General features: G+C 37.9%; 1 protein-coding gene across 1 annotated transcript in view; it reads left to right on the top strand.

Moving 5' to 3' along the window:
- Positions 1-25,042, top strand: part of CDKAL1 (CDK5 regulatory subunit associated protein 1 like 1) — a 382,964-nt gene that overhangs the window by 107,398 nt on the left and 250,524 nt on the right. The window contains exons 6-7 of the mRNA XM_059475653.1: positions 12,348-12,444; positions 20,346-20,394. Of these exons, the coding sequence (XP_059331636.1) occupies positions 12,348-12,444; positions 20,346-20,394 (146 nt within the window). The remainder of the gene's footprint in view (positions 1-12,347; positions 12,445-20,345; positions 20,395-25,042) is intronic.

The raw sequence follows: 25,042 nt of genomic DNA, 5'->3' as shown, positions 1-25,042 counted from the left end.
TGAAGGTCATCAGAGTGGATCTGGCCGTCACTTGACCCATGATCAGGGCACAAAACAGGGTAAAAGCTTTAATTTGAAGAAAAGAACAAAACAAAAGACAAGTGAGCAGTTCAGCACTGTTTAACTCTATGTAAAGGTTATTATTAAAACTAGGTTAGGAGTATAAGATGTTTGCTCCTTGCTGTTTTGTAATGTTCAATTGAAGAAACCTTAAAAAAATCAGGTTGAGCTGCTAGAATAGCAGCTGTTATAATAACAATGTAGCACACTACAGCATTACAGAATTAAAAAGGTATTTTGAAGCACAAATGCATGTAAGCTCGTGTGCCCTGTCCATTATGAAGAATTAAGCTGCCTTCTGCTGATACAGGTAGGCCTGTATCTTACACATATGGCATTTTGTATCATCCTAAGTATGGTTAACCCACACTTTGCTCCTGTGAGTTCTAGGGAAACCTGGAGTGTGTTGTCTGATGCAAGAGATGTGAAAAGTTGATGAATGGGGCACAGATTTTGAAAGGTGTTTCAGGGAGTACAGTGCTCAATTTCCCAATCTGAGTTTTATTCAAAAGAAAAGCTCTGCCTTGCTCTGGCACCTGTTTTAAAGTTAAGCTTCTGCTTGCTCACAGGGGAAGATCTTCCTGTGTGCAGACTATTCAGAAAAAAAAGTCTCAATTGCCTATTTAATACTTTGAATCTTTGTATAGAGGCTATGGTAGAAAAATAAATCAGGATGTTTATTAATGAAGTAGTATTTGAAAGAAAAAATATGTTTAGTGCAATCAGAGTCTAAAAGAAGTACTTGAGTTGCTAGAAAAATTTGGAAGAAAGACATGAGAAATCTTTTGGAGCAAATTTCAAAGGCATAAGTTGTGCAGTTAGTGCTTCTCCCACCCTCTCAAATTCTGCAGTGTTTGGGAGCCATAGAACAGAGTTTCTTTGAAATTGCTGGTGGGAGCAGAGGGATTTCTTTTCTGGAGTTTCATAACAGGATGACAATTTCCAGTGAGATTCAGCAGAATTTTGAGTTAAGTGAGCTTGATGCAGAGCCTTGCATTATTTAGTATAGTTTCCTGGTGTGAGGTGTCTTGAAGTCTGCAGAGATGCATATTGTATAAAAAATGGAAATGAATTAAAAATATGAAGTGGTTGCATAGGAAATGCTCTCTAAGCAATTCATAGTTCTTAGAGGTATTTAAAGGTTGATATCACTGTTTATATGTTACAGAAAAACCTGAATGTTACAACTTTGGGGTGAATTTACTATGTGTCTCAAGTCCAGGGAAGGAGCTTGAATGAGGAGGGCCTTTTTCATTAGAATTTCAATACAAACACAGATCCGTTGCACAAGGAAAGTCTGGGAGCCCCAGAAACATGGAGCTGGAGTCTGCCTCCATTTCCTGTACTCACCTGTGGGTGATCATGCTTCAGGAACAAGACTAGAGATAGTTACAGAAACTTTATCTGTAAAGCACCAAGCTAATTTTACCTTGCAAAGTAACCTTTAAAAATGATTAATTACTCTTCTGGTTGATAATTATCAATTATTATCTCTAAAGAGGTCAATAACATATCTCACTGAGGCCTTTGTTCTGACCTTCCTGGGATGGGTGACAAAGCTGTGAAATCCTGGCGAAGTGTTACATGTGATTTACTGTGCCCAGAGAGTTACTGCTGCTGGCTATGTACTGCATATGTAGTGTTGTGCATTGTTGGAGCCTGCTTATTCTTCAAAATTAGGTTATTCCATCTATGTGCAGGTGAAGGAGCACTGTAAATATGGTGGTATGAATCTGATAGAATTAAATTTTATGGAAAATTTGGAAGAGAAAAAAGGAAATAGAGCTTTAGGAGTGAAGTAGCTGTTGTCACATGCAAATATTTATGTTCACTACATACAGAGAATGACACTGATCATGCTGAGTTGGAAGGGACCCATAAGGATCATCAAATCCAACTCCCAGCCCTGCACAGCACCATCCCCAAGAATCACACCATGTGCCCAAGAATATTGTCCAAATGCTCCTTGAGCTCTGTCTGGCATGGTGCTGTATTCAATCCACATTGGATTGCTCTCTATTAGAAATTAAAATTTTTGTTGCTAGAATCCTTTAAATTTTTCTGACTTTTCAGATGTGCATGTGACCTAAAACTTATACAAACCCCTACATTTATTATTATCATCCCTATAAAGTGCCTGGCAGTGTATTAAACTTGTAGGAGATCATCTATTGTGAAAACTACTAGAATGATATCTTGGTTATTTTAGGAAACATTCTTAGGCAAGCTAATATGCTTAGAGAAATTACCCCTTCAGCTCTGACAGAAGTTACAATTTTCAGCTCTCTAAATAATACATTTTGAACTAGGCTTAGGTGTCTGAACTGGTATTTTCTCAGAGCTACTTCTAGGACTTGTCTTTTTCTCTTCTTCTTCTCAGCAACCACCCAGTAAATGTTTTTCCAACCACAGACATCAAAAACCCTAAATCAGAATGGAGGGAAGCGTGCTGCATAAATTGTAAGCAAGGAGCAGATGCAGCTCCTCTGATCAGTCCCACCTCACAGTGGGAGAGCACTAAAGCCATCTTATGCTGCTTGATGCACTTCTGGGCTTCCACCTTTCTAACAGCATCTTCCCCCCTTCCCCTGCGTAAGCATCAGTGACAACAGCTGAGTGGAGAATTTTTTCCAGCTCTACAAGCAGAAGTGAAGTGCAGTTGTCGTTCAAGTCACCCTTGATACTGTAGTTTAAATAGAAAAGACAAAATCTTTTTTTTTTTTTTCAGAAGCAAGATTACACTTTTGAATCTATATATGTAACCATAGACTGAAAGCTTCAGTCTCTGAAGGAATTGTAATTTCTCTTCCATTTGCATTGTAGTGTTTGGTGCAAAGCCCTCCTAAGGCATAAAGTTAAAGCAGTGTAGGAGTCTGTTGCTTTCAGGGATTGAGATGAATTTGTGTGAGCACAGAAACCACTAAGAGGTTCTAGCAATACAAAAACCATGCAAATAAATTTTAGGTCAAAATGCAGTCCATGGAGAATTATTTTCATCTTTACCATTCTTTCAGGTGTGGTGTAAAACAATGAGAAATTAAAGGTATCAATGAAGAATTAGTTGACATCTCTTGATAATTTACTGAGATAAGGCTGGTGGCTAAGTGGCCTGTTAGAAAGAATGTGGGATGTATGGTGATGGGGATGTATGGAGAAGACCCATGAACCAGCTCTCATGAGTCATTCTCAGCTGTAAATAACTAAAACATGAACAGATATTGAGAGGAGGCATTTATTGCTCTTTACTTGGTGGGAATTCCTGTGGATTGCTGTGCCTTGAGTGCAGCAGAGGCAGTTGAGAGATAGAAGAAGACTGGAGCCAAGTCCATTGGAGACCTGCTAAAGTGGTCAGGCATGTAGAGGCTAGTGGACAATTTCTGTTGCTCTTCAGGTCCTGTGATCAGTTCTAATCTCTTTCGAGTAGGAAGAGCTTGCTGGGCTTTACTGGAAGAATTTAAAGCAAACAAAACCCCTAAAAGTTAATAAAAATGTGGTACAGTGAAATTTGGACAGAATGAAGGTTCCAGTGTTGAGGAGTGACATATGTTTTTTTTTTTTTTTCTCCTTAATTTTCTACTCTGTTCTTTGTTGCTTTTTCCTCTGTTTTAACACACTATGTTATAGTCTCTTTCTATTTCATAATTCCTTACAAAAACTAGCCACAGTGGGGCTGCTTGTATAGCAGTTCCATAAGGAAAAAAGAACATGCAGCTTACTGTTCTGAAAAATTACTTCATTGAGTTTTATTTCCTTTTCTTTGTTGGACAACTTCTGACAGTCTTCTGTGCACATAAGATGAAAACTATATTTAGTGGCTCTCAAGAAGTTATTTTTGTTTCTTTCATGTAGTAGCTGTAGCCACCTGATTTTGAGCAAAAAAAAAAAAAAATAGCCTGGATGTTCAGAATTTTGGCTGCCTTTCAGGTCTGTGGTTTTCTTCCTCAGCTGCCCTGGAGGAGTCTGAGAAAAAAATGAGTTGGCTGTTAGTTCTTTTGTTATGTTCAGTCTTTTTATCAGGATGTTCCATGTTAGACATGCCATGGAATTGTGCAGGGGTTTTGTTCTGATGACTTGGTAAAACACTGTTGGTGTCATGTACTGCCCTGTCTGTTTAGTCCATGTAAATTCTGCTTTATTTTCTGGATTTTCACCATTCTTACCCTATGGAAAAAGATTCCTGGTGTATTATACTTAGCAAAAAACTGGAGAAATACTAATAACCTCTTCTACAACAAATCCTTTTAAAATTTTGTAGGTAGCTTGTTAGTGAAAAGCATGCTATACCTCTGGGAGGAGGGGAGAATGGATTATTTAATTTTCATTCAACACTAATTTCATTTTTTAGTCATTGTATCAGCAGGGTTTTCTATTACAACCACTGGCCATGCATACATATAACTTGAAGCCTGCCTGTACTTTGAACCTGAGAGGCAGTGTAGTATTTCACACATTAATTACTATCGTTACTCTGTGCCCTAAACTGCACTCCTTTTTTTTTAAAGAGATGAATAGAACTAAGAGGGGGGGGGTAAGATTGGAAAGGTGAAGTAGAATAAATTGTCAGTTAACTAAATATAAAGGAAAGATATGCTATAAATACTGTGATAGAATATTTTCATTCCTGCAGGAATATATGTTGAAAGAACAGAGAAATAGCGTAAGACTTGTGTGGTTGATATAAAAGTTCACTGTTATGATCTTGACTTCCATTTTTTTAATCTGTCAGAAGTTTAGTGTCACTTTGCAAATGAATTTATATGAGATTTCCTTTCACTGTTTTTCATACAAGGGTACCTTTTGACAGTCCATCTAGGTATGCAAAAATAAATTCAGAACAGGAATAAGTTTTCCAGTTTGAAGGGGGAGCATGATGTCTTGCTTTTTGACATAGGAGAAAGAAGTGAAAATGCTTGCTCTTAAAGAAGGAGAGTAGTGTCAGGAGGCAAAGAGAAAAGACAAAATTGCTGCTAGAGCTTTGGAGCTATTTCTGCTTCTGAGAACTCTCCCACCATGGTCACTCCTTAGATTCTTCTGAGAAAGGCTTGCATGAAACTGGAGATTTAGAAAGACAGTGAAGTATTTTTACAACTCTACTACAACTTGTCATCTCTGTGCTAAAGGACATAAAGATTCAAGGTTGTTCAGAAACTGCAAATTTTTTTAACGGGCCATTCCAGTTTCTGCCACCTGCATCAGCTCCCTGGTGGTTTGGCTTCCAGCAACCTCTGCTTTTCAAGATTCAGTGGGCAGAGCTTCAGTGTATCTGGTACTCTGTGCCCCAGAGAAGTTGAGGATACTCGTGCTGTCAGCAGAGGGATGAAGAAGAGCACTGAAGGGAGGGAGGAGGAAAAGGAGCTGAGGAACATAGCAGTGTCCCCTACCAACAATGTGCTTGAAACAAAACTCATAAAGCCCAGATTTGTAGAGCAGCAAAGGCAAATACTTGATTGTTTCATCTGAGGAATGGTGGGAGCCTAAACACTTGCAAAATACTGCAGAAAGACATTTTCTCTCAACATTCTAGTGAGCACCTTCTGCAAACCATGGATGTCACCTGTGTTAGGCAGTGGGGGTTTGTCAGTGCTCAACAAGTCCTGGCAGACTGTGCTGTTCACTTGACAAGAGCTGGGGGAGGTTTGAACCAGTGAGTGGGTGTCTTGAGCAGATTGCCAGGTCCCAGTCTGCTCAACAGTCTTGGGAGGACAAATTCTATTTCTGGTATTTTCTGTTACATGACAAGGTCCCTCAGCCTTCTCAATAAACAGAAGAAGGGAAAAAACCCCAAACCAACAACTTTGTAATTACAAGGAAAAAAAATTAAAATTTAAAATATATATGCTTTTTAGCCAACGGTGAAAATCTGTCTGCCAGCAGCCAAGATGAAAATTTTTAAGGAGCAGATTGTCATTAATTACACTTTCCTTTTAAGAACAGTTGTAAGGCTGGTAACTTCTAATTATGGGTTTTGCAGATTTGCTTTAAAGCTACGGTAAATTGATTTTTAAAAATCTGTTTTCTTAATCATCTGCAGGGACAGGAACTGGTATGTAACCATTTTTGCCTACCCTGACCAAAAGACATCCTGGAAGTTTCTCACTCATGTTGATAATTCACCTTTGCTTGGGGCTACAAAAATTACTAGCCAGGGCCAAGGTGAGATTGGGAATCTGTTCCTTCATCCCATCCTCTTCCTGAAAGCATTCTGGTCTGATTTTTCAGTTTGATAAAGTCTTTGAACTATTAATTTGAAAGCCTTTGCAGGAAGAAAATACCACCATTACCACTAACATGCTCTGCTTGTGTGAGTAATGACTGCCCAGGAAAAGCTGTTGCATCTTTAATTGCTACCTATAAAGTTGCATTTACAGAAAATTTGAGTGAAATTCAGGCACCAATTTGACTGTTCAGAGTTTCAATTCAGATTTCCTCTTGCAGACAAAGTTGCAGTCACTTCACTTGCATGCCAGGTAGTTGGGTGAAAATAAGTTTCCATTGAATTCAGAAACTTGGGGAGTAATTTGGTATATGTAGCATGTTAGTCTTGGGGTTATTCTCAGAGCTGACATTTCACCTCCTTTAAAAAATTCTCTTAGGGAAGGATATTTTTATGCTTTTATTTATTAATTTTTGCTTGGAGCATGTCTTTACAGCCTCAGTTTGGAGTTTGGCGGAACAAGCATTTTTATCTTTTTGAAGCATTTTCAGAGAAGACAAGCTTGCCTTTGTCAGAAGGGCATGCAACTTATTATTGCTGGAATATTTGCATGTTACCTGATGGTATTTGCCACAGGAAATGCTATCTGACAAGTTTGGTGGGTGCAGCTTGGCAGGGGGATGGCCACTTTGCTAGAGACTGGTCCTTCAAGAGCAGTTCAGTAAACTCCAATAATCAGCATAGGCATCCTCAAGTGAACTTTGCATCTTCACATGCCTCACAGATAAACTACAGTAATTTTTGGGGGCTGTGGAAGTGTACAAGGAAGCTGACATGCCTAAGCACTCTTGAGCCGTTCTGCTCTGATTAATAATGTTGACAAGCTTTCATCAGGTTTTCCACAATCCTTTGTCTATGGGGCTGACTGTAACTTTGAAAGCAGAGCTTTTATGAGTTTCTAACGTCCTTTTTGCTGCTTACTCACCCACTCTGCTCAGCATATTGTGACCTCAAAGGTTTCATAAGACTTGTTAAGCTCATCAGAGATAAAACAAGGAGTTCCCATATCCTCTTTTTCTGTTTCCTTCCCAACACCTTTTGTTTTCCCTCAGTTTTGGTGGTTCTGCTGCCTCCCTTCTCCCATGAGCTAACTTAAAGAAACAAAATGGTTAAACCCCCCAGTCTTGGCTCAGTAAATGTCTCCTATATCAGTGAGTTAAATGGGGCTGTGGAAGGGCCCAGTGAGCTGCAGAGCTTGGAGCAGAGGAGGAGTGATACCAGATGGCCAGAAGTGAGAAAGAGGGGGCGTTGAAGTTGGAGAAAGGTAAGAGCAACAACAGCAGACAGAGAGGATGGGAAGTGAGCTTTTGGGTACTAATGAGACATTAGAAGCCTGTAAAGCCACAGCTTAACTTACCATTTGTAATTTTTCAAACAGAAGATTGCTGTGTGATTTTATGGATTTTCAGGAGTGCATTCCAAATGCTGTGGAATATTTTAATTCCATGGATGTTGCACTCTCTTTAAGACTTGTAGCTTTCTGCTGATTAATTCAGCAGATGAGAGAGTTGGAAGATCTTTCACATATTTGCATCTTCAGCCAAATAGCATTTCTTTTTCCCCAGAGATATCACAACACCATTTCTGCAGCCTGGGAAGTAGTATCTCCTGAATTTTACTTTTTATAACCATTGGCAGCTTGATCTCATCATATACCCAGCTAATACTGTACTTAGCTAGAGCTGCTGTAGCAGAACTTTTTCATGTATACTGACATTTCTTTGGGCACTTCTGGACACAAAGCTCCCCTTTGTTTATGGCTTCACACCTTTCTAAAACACATGACAAGGACTGTTGTGGATTTTGTGTAATAGGAGGCTACAAGGAGAATGGTATGAACAGACTACAGTGATGCATTGAACAATTCCATTTAAGTATACACATCTTACAGGGAAGTTGCCAGGTTTGTGCAGGTACAACAATGAGGAGGGGTGTGCTACATTTGGTGGGAATAGCTCATGGATGGTCCCTTGTCATCTGCCTAGCAGGATTCAGGTTGAAATAATTACTTTTTCATTTCAGATAACAAAGTTACTTCCAGTTGTCCTTCAGCATTAGAAATAGTTCTTATTTTATGAACACTTCCCAAGTGCTATCCATACAAAGATGAAGAAGCTCACTATAAAGCACTTTCTCCCTTAATTTCTTGTGTTTGTCTAAGAATTCTGCTCTTGGTTCTTCTCTTACTTGTATTTGACTGTTACTTAGTCCTGCTGCAGGCAACCTTCTGCTCATTGTTTATACACTTCTTCATTATTTAATTCCACCAACAATGGGTTTTGGAAGAAAAAATGTGGGGTTTGCAGGCGAAATACTTGGTTTCACATCTCTGGTACTGGAGCAGCGCTTTACAAATTGCATGTTTCATGCTGACAAGTCTGTAGTTTATCAGCTTTCCTCCCTGCAGACCAGAGTGCTTTTTATTTCAGAGGCCTGTTAAGCCTTCCTGTGCAGCTGGGACCCCTTGGTGGGGTGTGGTGGTGGCTGCCTGAAAGCTGTGAGTTACTTAGGAGTTCACAGCTTACAAAACTCCAGTGGGCAGCTCTGCCTATGGAGAGGGAAATGAGCAGGCAAGCAGTGGTGGTCTGGCTCCTCTTGTCCCTAGCAAAGAGCAAGTTAGCAATAACTTTCACTATCACAGATGGTCTTCTGTTGAACTTGGCCCATCTTCTCTGCTTTCACTTTTTTATTGCCTTCCTTGGATTTGAACCTCAGGGAAATGTCCCTAGCTTTTTTCTTTTGGTGGTTCCACCCGAGTATCTGTGTGAGTCATGAGAAAGTGGAGCAGCTTCCTGCCCTGGCTGCCATGGTATCCAGCAGTGTTGCTGTACACACAGTGCTGATGTAGCAAATGCTTATGGGCAGCTTTTTTGAAAACTGGGAGGTGTTTCTTTGTCTTTGTTGTATTACTGACTAAATTTTCTTGAAGTTTAAAAAAGAAAAATTAGGGGAACCATGCCACAAACTGCATAGAATTGTGAGAAAAATATTCCAGTTTAGGAAGGCTCCTAACATAAATACAAGTGCTCATGAGCAAAGCAGAAATTCTCCAGTTACATTCTTAAATTTGCTTTTTCAAGGCAGAATACATGGAAGAAATGTCATTATCTCTGCAATGGAGTGTAATTCTTGTGATCCTGTATGAGTCCTCTGCTGTATGCAGCACCTCATGCTCCTGTTGTTTCCCACTTGTTTTTTGTTTCCCACCCATTACTTAGGAAGTACCTTTCTTAAAAAAAATAATAATTGCTCTAATTAAATTTTTATTCAAATGTATGTCATGCAAGTAGCTTTTAGAAATGAATACTTCTAGAAGATGTTTCATGAGTCAAATTCAAAGTTCAAGGTAAAGTTCATGTAACTTAAAAATAAAAAGGGTTCTAAAAGAGAAGATGTATTTATTCATGCCACCTACTAGATTCCATGAGGTATTATTCTCCTTACTATTCATGTTGTTGAAGACTAAAGGCTCTTCTAATACAGTTCTCGTGCTAACTAGATTTCTGAAGGATAATTTTTGCAGGCTTTTGTTAATATGAGTAGGGCTCATTAAACAATATTAAAAGGAGGTGACAATATAGCACTGGAATGCATATTTTGAGAAGTGGTTCTTGAAATTGAGGCAAAAAAAATCATAATTACAATGGCTTTTCATTCGTGATGGGTTTTATGTATTGTGTGGTATATTATGAAGGTAATGAAAATTTGCTATGATTGAAAATTTAGTTCTGGCATTTCCACTTAATTGCATTAAAAAAAAAAAAAGAATCTCAGTGTACAAAATTCTTTGCTCTGCAGAGACCTGTACAACTTTTAAAAAGTTAAGTGAAGGCAATGCTTATTATGAAGAATATTCATGTTAACTTTTTCCCCCCTAGCTCTAGTTATAGTCCCAGAAGATACAGCAAAATGTTAAAGCTGTGAAATAACATTAAAATGCCATTTAATGTGTCAAGGGAAACTTTGTTTATTTTTTTTTTCTTAGATAAAAAGACATGAATAAAAGCTTTTTCTTCTGTGGTGCTCACAGGTTTTCAAGTAGATGGAGCGGGCTGTTGCTTGCAGCAGATTATACCAGATGCCAAGTTGCCTAGGGATGTGTGCTTTGTTTGCTGGAGACAGGGCTTATTGTCTTGCCTCCAGGCATTAGGTTGAGTCTGTTAGACTATATAAGTAGTGATTTTTATCCTTTGAGTTAGTGGAGTATCACATGGTGCTATGTGACATTTTTAGGTAAAGCATGAAGTATGATTTTTATTTTCTTATTTTTTCTTGGATATGTAGTAGGTAACCTCCATTGAAGTTTTGAAAAACCCTTAAATGTTTACCACTGAAAGAAAAGAGGGATTACAGGTTTTGGAGACATGTTTCTATGTTCTGTGCTGAAGAAATATATTAAATTAGCTTCTTATCGTAGTTCTTTACCCACAGAAATATTATCAAGGAAGAGATGAAAAGGTGTGCATTTATATTATACACTCAGTGTGCAAGTAGAGGACCAACAAGGTTCTGTATGATGAATGTCTGAATATTTCCTGAAAGTCCCACTAAAACAAAATCAAATATCTTATAGATATTTGCTGCATTTATATTGGATATGAGGTAACAGTCATAATCTATTTACTTGTTATTTCTCACTTGTGTTTGTTTCTTTCCATTAAAGTAACTTATTTTAGTGCAGCAGCCAACACAAGGTATTTAGCAAAATGGCCTGTGATCTCCTTTATTATTGCAATCTGTGTGTGATTTTGAGCTTTCATTTGAGCTCTAAATTGTAAACAGATTTGCCAATATAATAAGTGTGGAGTGAAATTCTGAGCAGGGAAACTCTCTGTGGTACCACTCTGGGTTGGTTTGGGTTTTTTTTGTTAAAATTGCCTTTGCTGGAGATGGACAGATACTAATTTAGTCTTCATGTGCTTGTTGAACATCACTTTAGTGCATTCATCTTGCAGACAGCTCAAGCAAGCTGAAGAGTATGAAATTGTCTACATACCTGTGTATTGTGGATATTTTTTCTGAAAATTGTGGTGATGTGAATTAGCCTATTCCAACATAACAGTAAACACTTCATGAATTCATACATTGCTGGAGAAAAGATCCAGGTTCCAGTTTGACAGAAGCCATGATGCAACATGTAACCATGAAAGATTGTTCTTGGAGCAACCCATAAAGTGCTAGACCTAGCAAATCTCCTAATATTATTCAGCACTTCCCTTCTTTTGTGTTTTGCACTTTGTTAATGCAGTTGTTGTGTTGGTTAATGTGGTGATGGATGATGTTCAAAGTTGAATGGACATTGGCAGGTTTTGCATCTCACTTTTTTGTGTGTGGCTGCTAGTTCTGTGCAGAACTTCCATCAGTTTTGAGACTCAGTCCTGCCTTGATACTCACTGCTGAATTCACAGTGAGTAAAAATGTTACTAATGAGATGAACAGTGTTAACCATTTCATCTTAGTGTTTTCATTTCCTGCCTGATACTAAGGTAGTGTAAAAGTTAAGGAATAAAATAAGGTATCCAGACAAAGTGCTCAATATGCTTAAATACTGAAACATTTTAAAGTAACTTAATATTTCAAAGTAAATAAGTGTTTTAAGTAGACATCAGAAGACTGATGTAACTGGTCAGTTCTGCCTGGTGCTACATCAGCGTGTCTGTTCTCAGCTAGGGGCTCCTGCCTGCTTCCTGTGCTCTGTCCCTTGCATTCTGTGTAACTTCTTGAATCAATGTTAATTACTCTGTCCCATCTTTCTTGGCCAGTTTCTCTTCTACCATTTTGGCAAATAAAGTGAACTTGATTACAGCTTTCAAGTTGTGTTTTTGTCCAACATATGCAATGGTCATGGTCTCTGTAGATACTCCCCAAACTGAACCAGGTGTGCTGTAGCTTCACATGGGGTTCTTTTGGTGTGTTGGTTTGTTTGGTTTCTGAGGCTCAGACATGCTCAAGTTGCTTCTGATTTTGTGAGGTCTTCATTGGGATTATTTTCTGTTTTCACAGGCATAATGTGAGTATTGAAGTTGAAAATGATAATTTAAAAAATATTGACCCTCTGTTTGTCTTTCTTTAGGAAAGCCCAAGAAGGGAAGAAGAAAGTTGTGCTAGCAGGCTGTGTACCACAAGCTCAACCTCGCCAGGAGTACCTGAAAGGCTTAAGTATTATAGGGGTATGTATCTTCAGAAATCAAAGGTTTTCATTAATGTTTTCAATAGGTCAATGTCAATATCTAGACTCTATTGCCTTTCTCTGGGAAAAATCAGCAGAGAAGCTTCCTGCCATGTGCCCCTCCTGTTCATCTTTTTGCATTATACAACATTTAAACCTTCCTTCAGTCGAGGGTGATTTGATTTGGCTGTGGCAAAAGAGGAGAGAAAGAAAAGCATGCTGTTGTTGGAGCTGACTTCCAGTGCCTTTTGAAGCATGGAAATTTCCAGGCTTGATCCAGGATGAAGATATCAGTTACCATATTCTTAAGAATATCACAGTTTATTTGCTCCAAGACAAACCTTAAGACCTTTGTTAAAATCAGTGGAAGAAGCATAGGGGACTAGAGCATATGAATTACACAGACACAGATGAGGATTTCGTGGTTGTTTCTTTACTTCACACTATTAAGCAGAATGGAAAATAGCAATTATTATTTTGTTTAAATTTGAGGCAGTTTGAAGAGTTAAATCCACTGGTGACTGACTTGTTAAACAGTTACCAAGCTTTACCTCGAAAATGAAACCACAGAACTTTGACTTAAGTAATAAAGTGTTTTCAGTGTTCTGTTGGATGTGGTACTACTGTATCATTGAATCACCTTTGGAAAAGAAAAAAGTAAAATGGGTGAATGGATTTCCTCTTTGCTCAGAGGCCACAAAGTTATTGATCCATGATTGGTTATATTATACTGGTTATAGCCAATATAATAATACCTACACATATGTAGACAGAGGGGACAAAAATGAGCCAAGTCACTTTGACCAAGACTTGCAATGTTTCAGTTTTGATGCATTTTAACCTATTAAAATTGGGAAGTTAGATTTTTTTAAACATTTTTCCCCTCTTTTTAAAAATTCTCTTTTAGGTAGCATGTAATTTCTGAAAATTAAGCTCTTCTCATCATCTTCATTTGAGTACCTAGAACCAGTGTTTCATGAAAAGTATTAGTAGTTTAGTATTTTTTACAAAAAGATTTCTGTTAGGACATGAATTAGGTGTTAATGCAGTGTTCCCAAGTGCTTTGAAACTAGACCTGAAAATACTGAAATTTGGTCTTTGCAATAAGGACACTGTCCTCTGTCTGTCATTGCTGTGGTAAAATTTACTGTGCTTTGAATAAGAGATCCCTAAGCTCAGAAAGGTCTCAACCTTGAGGCAACAAAAACAAAGCTAAGAGCATATTATTGTCTATGTTTTCAGTTTGTACATTTAAGATTTTCTTCCCATTTTATAAAGAATGTGTGTGAAAGGGTGACTGTATTTAAAGGACAAGACTTGTTATCTTACTATTGCAAAATATTTTTGAAAGGCAGTTTTTGCAGAATTGAGAAATAGAAAATGTTCTGTTGGCAATAGGATATTGATTCTACTTTAAAATTTTGAGCATTAAGAGTACAGTTTTGAAAATCTTTCTTTTATATGAGGTTGGTCTTCAACTTAGCTGAGAGACATAGTTGATTTATTGTTGCTTATATAAGTTCTGCTATTTTCTCCCCCCACACTTTTTTTTTTCTCTTTTTCAATATTTATTTTAAAGGACCATGTTGTCTGAGAATGTGTTTATTTACCAGCAATTAGAACTCCCTCGGGGTGGCTTTCTAAAGGCAGTGTGTCAGAGGCTCTTCTGCTCCTCTTGTTAGGATGGAGGAGGAAGTTGTGTTGTAACTACCAGAGAAATTCTAGTAGACCAGAGCTTGTTTTGATCTGTATTTGAAAAATACAGGACTGAACTTCCACTGTTCTTTTTTTTTATTGCCTGATTATTCCTTGGGCCAGAAGGAAAGGAAGGGCAACTTCATATCCTTCTTACCATTTGTGATGTTACTGTGCTTCTGTGTTTCTTTAAAATAATTGCTACTTTATAAACATAATATGGGTTGAGGCCTTGCCATAGGCTGTGTGTAAGGCAAACCACCATGTGACATGACAAGGTGAAGGAGCTCTTTTGTGCAACGGGAAAATTCTAGGCAGTAATAAACCTGCCAAGGGTGAAAAGTACCTGAAGCACACAATAATGCATTACAGAGGTTCACAGCCAGTTCCCCTCTGGTGGTTTCCAGAGCTTACTCCTTTGAGTTTGTGGTGTACTTACTTCAAACTCAAGTGCTTGTGCAGTGCACAAAGAGACATCAGCTCTCCTATGTAGTTATCACTCACTTTTCATTTTTAGTTGCTAGGAAGTAACTAAAAAAAAGTTAGACCTAAAGTACACACCCTAAGTACACCTAAGTTACACATCCTAAAGTAGGATGTGTAACTGTGCAGATTGTTTTGAGGGGATCATAGGGGAAGGGAAGGGAAGGGAGAGACAAGGGGGAATGAAAGATTTAGCTGACAGGTTATGTTTTGGGACCCCTGAATGGATGCAGCTAATGGTAGTGCTTCCTCACTTCCTGAGCTCCATACAAGAACATGCAAAACCCTGGTTCCCAGTGATAGTTGAGCCGTTGGAATGGGATATTCTATTTCATTGACATTTTCTGGAGTTTTAAGGTGCTTGATCTCCAAATGATGCTATGTGTGGGAACCCCTGGTCAGGTTGCTGGGAGTTTATAGGTCTTAAGGGGCTTCACAAGGCCCGTGTATCCATGCTTTGAAATCATCAAACTTGCTGTGCAGACTGAAAGCATGGGGCCTAATCCACATATGTATTCCATTAAAAGCATACAATAGCTCCACAGGTGAGTGAATCCTGAATGAGAACTCAAATTCTCCTTCCTTCTCTGTCTTTCCCAGTGTAACATCTAGCATCAAAGACCTATCACCTCCTGCCATACACCCATCATCCAAGGGAAGTGTCTCACTCCTATTCTTTCATCTGCACAAACCCACACAAGCAATCCAGTGTTGCTGCTCTGGAAGGCTGTAACCCCCCCTTTGCTGCTGCTCTCTGGGTCAGAAGGTGCAGGTCCTGTGCATGGTAGGGCACTGCAGGCTCTTTGGCCAAGATGAGCCTGAAGCCGCTGCTTCCAGGAGAAATACATAGCCATGAAAGTCCTCTGCCAAGGCTCCTTGCATTCTCCTGACCTCCAACTAACCCTTTCCCCTGGCTATTCTACTGTATAAGGCAAGCCTTAAGTAATTTTCTTTTCATATCCAGTTTGAAACTCTGGAATGTGATTAGTGGGAGTGCTGAACACTGCCAGCAGCAGCACATAACACTAGGAGCACTGCTATAAAGTGATGATGCAGCATAAAAAATGCTAAGTGCATTACAAAAAGCAAGCACTTTATTTCTCAAGCTGTACATCTGTAATTGGTATACACTTTTAAGTTTAATGTACCTTATTCCTTCATTTGTAAAATGCTCCGGCGAGCAAAGCTTTAGCAGTGCGATTGTGAAAGGAAATCACTGGAACTGTACCAAGATGCCAAGTGTCTGTACATCCCTACTGCTTTGGCCTCATAAACCAGGAAGATACATTGTATGGTATTTCTGTGGTTCAGTTCATAAAAGTTTTGATGATGTTTGCAAAACAGAGATAGTGGTACTTGCCTACCTTGCAGTATTTATAAGGCCAGACTGCATTCAAGATTTGGAGCCTGTCTGCTGCCCTTAAAACAGAGCCTTGCATGAAATGCAAATATCCAATATGTACTTCATGAAAGCCAAATTTGATGGAATTTTAGTCTGAATTATTTGAATTAGCAGAACTTATTGGAAAATATGCTGAAAACCTGGGAACAGGTGGACACTCTTATTCTGTAACTTATGGCTAAGAATGGCTTCATACAAATGTCAGTTGGTTTGCTTTGGCTTTTGAATTCCCAGGTTGATATTCATATAGGACACTTGAACTGGGAAAGCCAGAAAAGAGTGTCAGTTAAGCACCTGCTTTTAAACTGAAAATTGGATGTGCAAATAGAAAATGTTGATTTCTACAGTAGCTATGTACTATCCTATCAAAGGGTGTAGCAATTAATTTAGATAAGAATTATCCTTCAGCCGTGTCAGTGTTTAGCAATGAAAATCAGTTGTTTATGTGCATCTCTGGGGTAGTCCCCTTTCCTTTAAAGTTTGTGTAGATCCTCCTCTCAGGATACATTCCTAACCCACAGTAATGCCCATTTGGTCAGTATTGTCAGCAAAGGTTTTAAACACAGATGTTATCCCTCTGAAGCCAGGGTGGCTATAGTCACATGCCTTTTGAAGTTATGTATTAAGCCCGAGATTTATCTTGCCTAAGTGCTGTAATTTGAGAGTCTGTTTTGCTCAGCTCTCTTTATGGTCAATGAAGATAATTATCTCTAAAATAATTTAGATTTTTAGAAGACCTGAGGTGCCTTTTGAAGCCATGTATTTCCCTTTTACTGGCTTTAGAGAGGGGATAGGCTGAGTAGTCTTTTAATATCCAGTGTTTGGCAGAGATCCCTAAACAAGGTGAGATGAAACAGAGAGTTGGTGAACTGGAGTTAAAATATTTAGGATTATAAATAGCATGTTGTAATTACCTAAGACAGACTGTTTTATCTATGTAGTGACCATTTTGTTTCTTAACTATGCCAATGAAAATCAATATATGGGCTTTTTTCAAGATGAGAAAAAAATATTGTTTTACTTCAAGTAGCTCTGTTTAGATATTATGGTCACTCCTAGGGTGTTCACATTGTATCTTGGGAAACATTTCTTCATGTAAAGGGTGATCATGCATTGGACCAGACTACTCAGGGAAATGGTTGAGTCACAATCCTTGGAGGTATTTAAAAGTCGTGCAGATGTGGTGCTTAGGGATATGGTTAAGTGGGGGCTTGACAGTGCTGGGTTATTATGAATACAAATGATTGCTGAGCTGCACTTAGGCCTAGTTCTGATCCCACCAGGAAGGGTCAAAGATTTTTCCTGGCTTTTGTTTCAACTCAGCCTTCATGCTTTGTAAAACTCTCTTTATCCTTGCTTTTTCACCAGACAGTTCCCTGCTTTGGCTACTTCTCCAGCCTTGCCTGTGCTCTCGGCCCATATCAATCTCAGCCCAGATTTCTGCACCAGCCCTGATTTGTCCTGGTTGAGTCTTTTGTTTCTTGTTTTTCTTTTTGCACAGTTCCCCTCAACTGTCAACTCTGTTCTGTCTGTAGCTCTTGTTCTGTTCACCTCCCAGTGGAGAACCATTTGAAGTGGACATTAAGTCAGAAATGTACCTAACTATGCTGGAACCACGGTGCCACAAGATCTGTGGAACCAAGTGGGGTGCACTAACACACCCAGGAGTGGTGTCCTGCTGTCAGTCCTGGGGTTTGGTTTTTTGAGGCACTCTGCAAAGAAATGTTGAGGAATGGTGTCATTTCCCTTCATACACCACCAGGATGTCTCTGTGCTTCATGGACTTCCTGATGCCTGATGGAGAGAGACATTATTGGAGCTGTGCTCTGAAGGTTTATCTTTGATGCCAGTCTAGAGCAGAATTATTCATAAGGTTAGTGAGATGTGAGGAAAAGCATCCACCAGACCTTTATATAGTCAAGAAAATTTCACTACTATGACTTTGTAAATTTTTTTTTCCTTTTTCATTTCTCCCCCGCCCTTTTTTTTTCCCCCAATAAGAATTTTCTAAGCCTTTCACTCTTTTCACTTCACGTTCACCTCACATTTTCTAAGATACTTTTATCTTCATAAATGCAGACTGGAAGCATTCCACATTTTCTTCCTGAGCACTTGGGGCTTTTGCCAAAAAATTTCCAATAATTTCAAATGAAAAATATTTAATGTGGGAAATAACATGTAAGGCAGAACAAACATCCATTTCTAGGTGAAGATCTCATCTCTCAGACTACTAATTTTAATTACTTACATGAGCCATCTTCTTGACAGACATATTGAGAATAATTTAATTTATCCAATAAAATGAAGATGCAATATAATGGTTGGTGTTTTTTTTTTCTATCTTTATTCAGCAGGGGATTTGGAGCAATGCAAAAATTCCTCAGATGCACAATGCAGAAAGTAATTGGTAGCTCAGGTTATGAACCACCCAGATTTCTCATATTTTAAATTATTAAAATGGTTATGAACCTGAACAGTCTAGTACTGAGACATATAGCAATAATACTTTAGGTAATATAACACAGACTTTGCTCCCTGTCTGTAGTGCAGTTTTAAGTGTGCACACTTCTATTTCCAAATGGAAGTTTTCTATTTATTTTTTAAACATTTAGTAGAAAGTATGTATGTTAAATATCTTGAGTCATAATTTTTAAAACTATATCCAAAATGGATGTTTACACTACTATGTAAATATGCATGTGTTCCATATGACTGCTTATGTGTGCTTCCTTTATAAGCTGATTGCTAGGTATGTATGTCTGTAATGTGAATGCTTGTGATTCAGAAAATTATTTAAATACATTTATTTTTCAATAAAATTATTAAACTGGAAATATTAGGAATACTATAACTAAATTTATAGAATTTATAACTAATGTACTGTATTAAAAAATCTGAAATGGTGGACATGCCTATTTTAAAATCTGTATTTCAAAAGAAATACAGATTAAAAAAAAGAAAAGAAAAAGAAAAATACTTTTACATGAACTTGATCCAACACTCAGACAAGGAAGGAATTGACTCCCACTGACTTCAGCTGGGAATTTAAAATCAGACTCCAGCTATAGCTGAGCTTTTTTTTAACTTCTACTAGACAGATTGGGAAAATGAATGTGAAGCAGACAAGATTGTGCAGTCTTGTATTTACAGGAGATGACAAGCTCAGTGGTTTAGGGCAGAGAGACTTAATGGCTTTGATATGAGGCACCCATGTTCCAGGCTCCTTGTTGCAGACCAGGTTATTCTCTTGAAGCCTCTGCAACTTGTGCTTTTCTGCTTGTTTTGGAAACAAGCTGGGAAACAAACTCCAAGGAAAAGACTGCTAAATTCATGCTACATCTAGTTAATGTAGTTAATGTACATCTCTAGTACAGCTTAGAGAAGCAGTGTTTGGAAAGGAATATTGTGGAAAAAATGCATACAAACTTAAGTGTGACAAGTTGGCTTTCATGCATTGTATGTAAATATCTGAAGTAGAATTATACAGAATAGGTGGCTTGGATGAAAGCTGTGGAAAGAACCTCAGCTTCAAGAATTCCTGAGTGTTTAATTTTGCAGTGTTAATGTTGATTCCTTCTAGTTTATATGCCAAAATCTCTACAGTGTGTTGGCCATTGACTTTAAATAAAGACTGATATACCTATTAAGAAATAATTGAACTATTTATCCCATTATTGGTGAATTTTGGCAAATATAACACTAAAACATAAATTTGTTGTCTTTATTGCAGATGTTATATTAAGGTCATTAAAGATTATTTTGTGTTGTGAAAAGCATGAGGGCTTTTCTCTCCATTTCCAAACACAGCCTGCATCAAGTTCAGGAGACTATCTTGTTCTTTTAAATTTCACAACAGTATTTTTAATTTCTTCCTATGTTCCAGTGTCTTCCCCCTCCAGTACCTCATTCATTTTCTCTCCTATATTCTGCCCTGACATCCTCAGCTTTTTGTTGTGTTCTGGTGAGGGAGCACTTTGTCTGTTTGAGCCACCCAGGTGCTGAGTGCCTGGTTCACCATTGCCTGTCACAGACTATGAACAGCTTAAGGCCTGAACTCTTTTCTAGCAGTTTGGTGATTTTTGCCAAACTTATGGGAGCTTGCCATTTTTGAGGACAAAATTTGGTTTAAATTGGGTGGTAAATGTTAAAGTTACTTTTGGCAGATTGACCAAGATCCATAGAAAGTAAAAACTGGCTAAAAACACAGCCCAAAATTCTTTACTCTCCCTTAATCCAGAAGAAGACACTCTTGAAAGACTAGTTAATATGAAAGTATGTTTAGTTGTTGACTACTTAGGTATTTACCTTCTGACTTTTTTTAGGTTCAGCAGATAGATCGTGTAGTAGAAGTTGTGGAGGAAACTATTAAAGGTAAGCATCACACTTGAACTAATTGCAGCTAGTTGGAAACGTGTAAGCATTACCAGAAGTGCTGCTGGTGTGTTCTTTTTCACCCTAACTCTTGCTTTGTGCTCCAGCTGAATGTTTGGGCAGTGCTATACTTTGTCATGTATGCTTTGTATAAATGATAATTTCAGAGATGTTTTCTGTCAGCAGCTCTGAGGGCTGTTGGTTTTGTAGGTAAATGATCAAGAGGAGACATCAAAAAATCATTTAATCAGTGTAGGTTGGTGTAGAGTATTGTATAAAGTCCTACAGTATCTTAATTGAGCGTTACACTTCTACTTTCTTTTGTTTAGTTCTCTGGTATTTTCTTCTTTTCCAATGTTTTGGCTTACCTCTCTGACCTCTTCTCAGCAGGGCAGATAAATTATCTTCTGATTTAATGTTCTTTTGTAACTCTGTTCCCTGTTCTTTCTGGCTTTGTTCGTGTGTGTACTCTTAGTACTTTGCAGCAAAGAAGGGAAAAAACCCAGTATTGTTTGTGAGCCTGACCAGTAAACATTTGCTTTTAAATAATATATTTGTCTGGGCCTTTCTGGGTTACCTAAGTTTGTCTCCATTACTTATCAGGCCATAAAAATTACTGTTCCATGAAGCTTTAAATTACAAGTTTTAGTTTAATTGGCTGTACTTTCAATATAAACAAGTGTCTAGTCCACAAGACATTGTCAGTAACTTTATTGCTGGAATACAAATTTTTTGAACTACAGCATGGAAGTTTAAAGCAGTGCAAATTTTTAAAAGGAAAAAAAGTTTCTATCATGAAATTGTGTAGTGTGGTGTAAGGCTTCTAGGGCTTGTGGTTTGAGGGCCTTAAGATTTCATGTTGCTTTGAATGCTTTCAGGAATGAAACCTGTACTTTAATGTACTCCCAACCAAATTTTTTCCCAGATTATCCTTAACCTATGGCATGTATTTTTGGGGGGTAGAACCTACTTTTCCATACAAGCAAAGAAAAAATATATTCAGTACATATTTTTTATTTAATAAGGCAAACTGTTTGCCCAGAAACATCATGGTGTTCATGACAATATGTTTGAAATGATGATGCTTCATGATTTTTACAAGGGTATTTTAGATCCCTATCTGCTTTTTCCCAAATTTTATTAGTTCTTGAAGGAGTAAGATGATAACCTGGGTCAGCATGCCCTCCCTTGACAAAAATGGGGTTTGTAATATTTATACTGACTCCAGATAATACTGCTTTTTTGATAACTTAATTACTCAGGTTATGGTGACTGAATGTTTAAGAGTACAAATAATCTAGTAGCAGCTGTTAAAATAATGATTTTCACTGAATGGATTTTTAGATTGCATTTTAAACATTGATATAATGCTGGAAAATAATGTTCATAGGAATGTTAGTGAACATTTAAACTTTAAAAGTGTGAATTTTTGGAAAGATTTTTGTTCCTTTCTAGCTTACTAAAAGTGATTTGAATTAGAAGGAGAAAGTTAGCTGCTGAATTCCATACATAGTGCCAATTTGATCAGGGATTTCCCGAAAGGTAATGGAACTCAGGATTTCTGGAGTTTCATTGGAAAAAGATGAATGCAAACCAGCTCTCTGAGAGAGACACTGACATACTGGAGAGAGTCAAACAGAGATGGTTGAGGGGCTGAGACTGGATAATTCCTCCTCATAGGAGAGCCTGGGAAGGCTCAGGGAGGAGGAATCACATCAAAGTATATAAATACCTGAAGAGAGTGTGCAGAGAGAAGTGAGAGAGACTCTTTTCAGTGGTGCCCACAGACAGGACAAGAGGCACAGGCACAAAAAAGCAGAGGAGGTTCCCTCTAAACACCAGGAAACACATTTTGACTGTGAGGACGACCAAGCCTTGGCTCAGGTTACTGAGGGAGGTGGTAGAGACTCCATCCCTGTATTCAGATACTGTGCACATGGTCTTGGGGAGCTGGCTCTCAGTGGCTCTCCTTGGGTGAGGGGGCTGGATACAGTGGTCTCCATCTGTGGCAATCAGATTGCCATTGGAAGAATCAAGTTGGCAGGGATCATAGCATAGGATAATGGTTTACTTTGGTTAAAGACAGCCATAAATTAGGAGCTTTTACTTATATTTACTTAATTTACTTCAATAAGCTGCATTATTTTATGTATTTTGTTATAATCTACTAATGGAGAAGAATGTGAAGCTCTTTTTCAGTGTGTTTTATGAAGAGTGTAACTGTGAACTCCCATTATCCAACTGAATTAAAATACTGTAGATAACAGGACTGTTGATTAGAATATTTTATTATATGAAACAGATACATGGTAGAAGATTAAATTAATTTTAGATCAAATGAAATGTAACCCTTTGTTTTCATGAGTCTACATTGTTGGCAACAGCTTCTGAAGCTGCTAATGCTTTCAGGAGATTGAGGTGGTGTGGGACAAGGGGGTTAAATTAAATATGAATTCTGAATTCAGAGCCAGCTTACACCTGTGACTTTTAAGCTAGGTATCTCTCATAGCTGTATGATACAATTTGTTTCACCTTTTTTTTTTTTTAAAGAAAATCTAAAGGTTGCATGGGTGATATACTCTTGTAATGGGAATATGTATATATTGAAAGCTTCAAAAATACTATATATTGAATGTTTATAAAAAATTTGACTGAATAAGTGGAACTTCATAGTGTCTCTGCTCTGTACGACAGCTCTGTAGATTGGTCAGCCTCACTGAGTTGTCTGGATTTTCTGTCCAAATACCAAGGTGGAAATAGGTTACCTTGATGCTAGTTTTAAGTCTAAAAGTCTGGCTTTCCCTGGCTTCCCATTTCTTTCTTAAGTGGTACCTTAATTTTTTCTTGGATGCTTGAACTTTGTAGTACACAGTTTACAAAAAGGGAAAGTTTGCAGAAAGAATTTTTTTCCTTATCTTTTTTTTTTTTTCCTAATAGTCATCTTTTCAGTTTTTCATGAAAATGGCTTCCCTGTTGGATTTGGTTGAAAGCTTGCTGCACTCCCAAAGAAAATTGATTTCTTGGAATTATTTAGAACTCTTTGTATGAAATATCAAAGGGTTTCTTCTAGCTTTATTTCTCAGTCTTAAGGGCATTGTCAGGAAGACCTTTTCAGAGCAATTCCATTCTGCTGCGTCAAGAGATGGTAGTTTCAAGAAATGTATCTTTGTGGTGGTCTTTACCACATATGGTTGAAGTCAGTGTAATTGTTAGTTCCCAACTCTCCATCAGATAATTCTGATAAACACTTTTTATGTGACTTTATCTTTTTATCCTGTTTCATCAGAAAATGGAAAAGAAGGATGTGCACATTTGTTGTTGCACTGACAGCTAAAAGAGAGAGAGAGAGACTTTTAAGATGCTTAGTGATTTCTCATTTTTATGCCATCCTAACTTTTATCACAAGTGTTGAATTGAATCTTTGAAATTTCCTAATTAGCAGGTAAATTAGAGGTAAATTGTCACTTCCAGAAGCAATCTTCAATAGCAGTACAGTATTTGTATGCAGGTCATGTCTAATTAATATTTATACTGTGTCCCAAGATATATCTTAACTAGAGGCATCTTCATGTACTTTTCATATGATATGGTAATTTATAATCTGAAACCTCTATACTGCCTGTGAGGAACTAGACAAAATAATTCATTGACAGTCTCAGAACTGAGTTTCTCAAAGTGACATCCACAATTGTGTAGCCAGTGTGTCTCTCATTCTTCCTGATAGAACAGAATGGTTTTGTCATGCAGGGTTCTGATTCAACAGTTCAGTAAACCTTGCTTCATCTGCACGTTCCCAAATTTTAAGTGTGGCTTACAGCAATTTTTACATTAGGGCAACATACCCACTCCATGTGCTTAGTTTTCCAGTAAGGTGGTATGATGACATAGAATGTTAGGAAAATATTGCTAAGGAGTTGTGGTGTCTGTGAGCTAGGTGAAAACAGGCCTATAATTTATGTGTGCTGCATCGCTTAGTAAAATTTCTGTACAGAATATAAAAGTTATTTGGGATGACCAGTTTCTATGGTATGCTCCAATAAGCTGAAGATTTGTCTTTGCAACTGCAGAATGTCTTTATGGTGACTGCTCAAGTCAGCTTTTTATGAATCACTCTAAAATCTGTCTTTAAAAAAAGCCTGTGTGTGTATACAAGCTTGGCTATAAACAGTTTACAGTAGGCAAGAGAATACATTTCTTCTGTATTTTAAAGGAGAAATCTTAACTGCTTAATGGAGAAATTCTTCTTTTCTGGCTTTGAATTTAGGTCTTCAGATATTTAGGTCTTTCCCCCTTCCTTTCTAGACATGCTCTCAAATCTCATGTTATTAAGGGTTTGTGGGGGTGGGAGGCATGGGACCAGAGTGTTTGTGTACAGTCTGCTTTTAGCTTCGGCCTTAGGGAGATGAGGGACATAGGCTGAATTGAGTTTAGTCCATATTGTGTCTGTCTAATGCTTTCACAAAACACAGTTTTACAATGGGTCATTAGACCTGATTATAAAAAACAACCGAAGGAAATTACTTCAGGGTTGAGCCCTTTATACTTAACATAACCTTTCCCAGTTTCAGTCACGTTGACCTGTCTGCTGAAGTTGTCCATCCCTTCCCAGTTTAAACATTGACCATTATTTGCTCAACTGTTTAATTGT

Source organism: Ammospiza nelsoni, chromosome 1 (assembly GCF_027579445.1).
Source record: "Ammospiza nelsoni isolate bAmmNel1 chromosome 1, bAmmNel1.pri, whole genome shotgun sequence".
NCBI classification, from domain to species: Eukaryota; Metazoa; Chordata; class Aves; order Passeriformes; family Passerellidae; genus Ammospiza; species Ammospiza nelsoni.
Note: the sequence above shows the minus strand (reverse complement) of the source record. Positions and strands in the feature narration are given on the sequence as shown.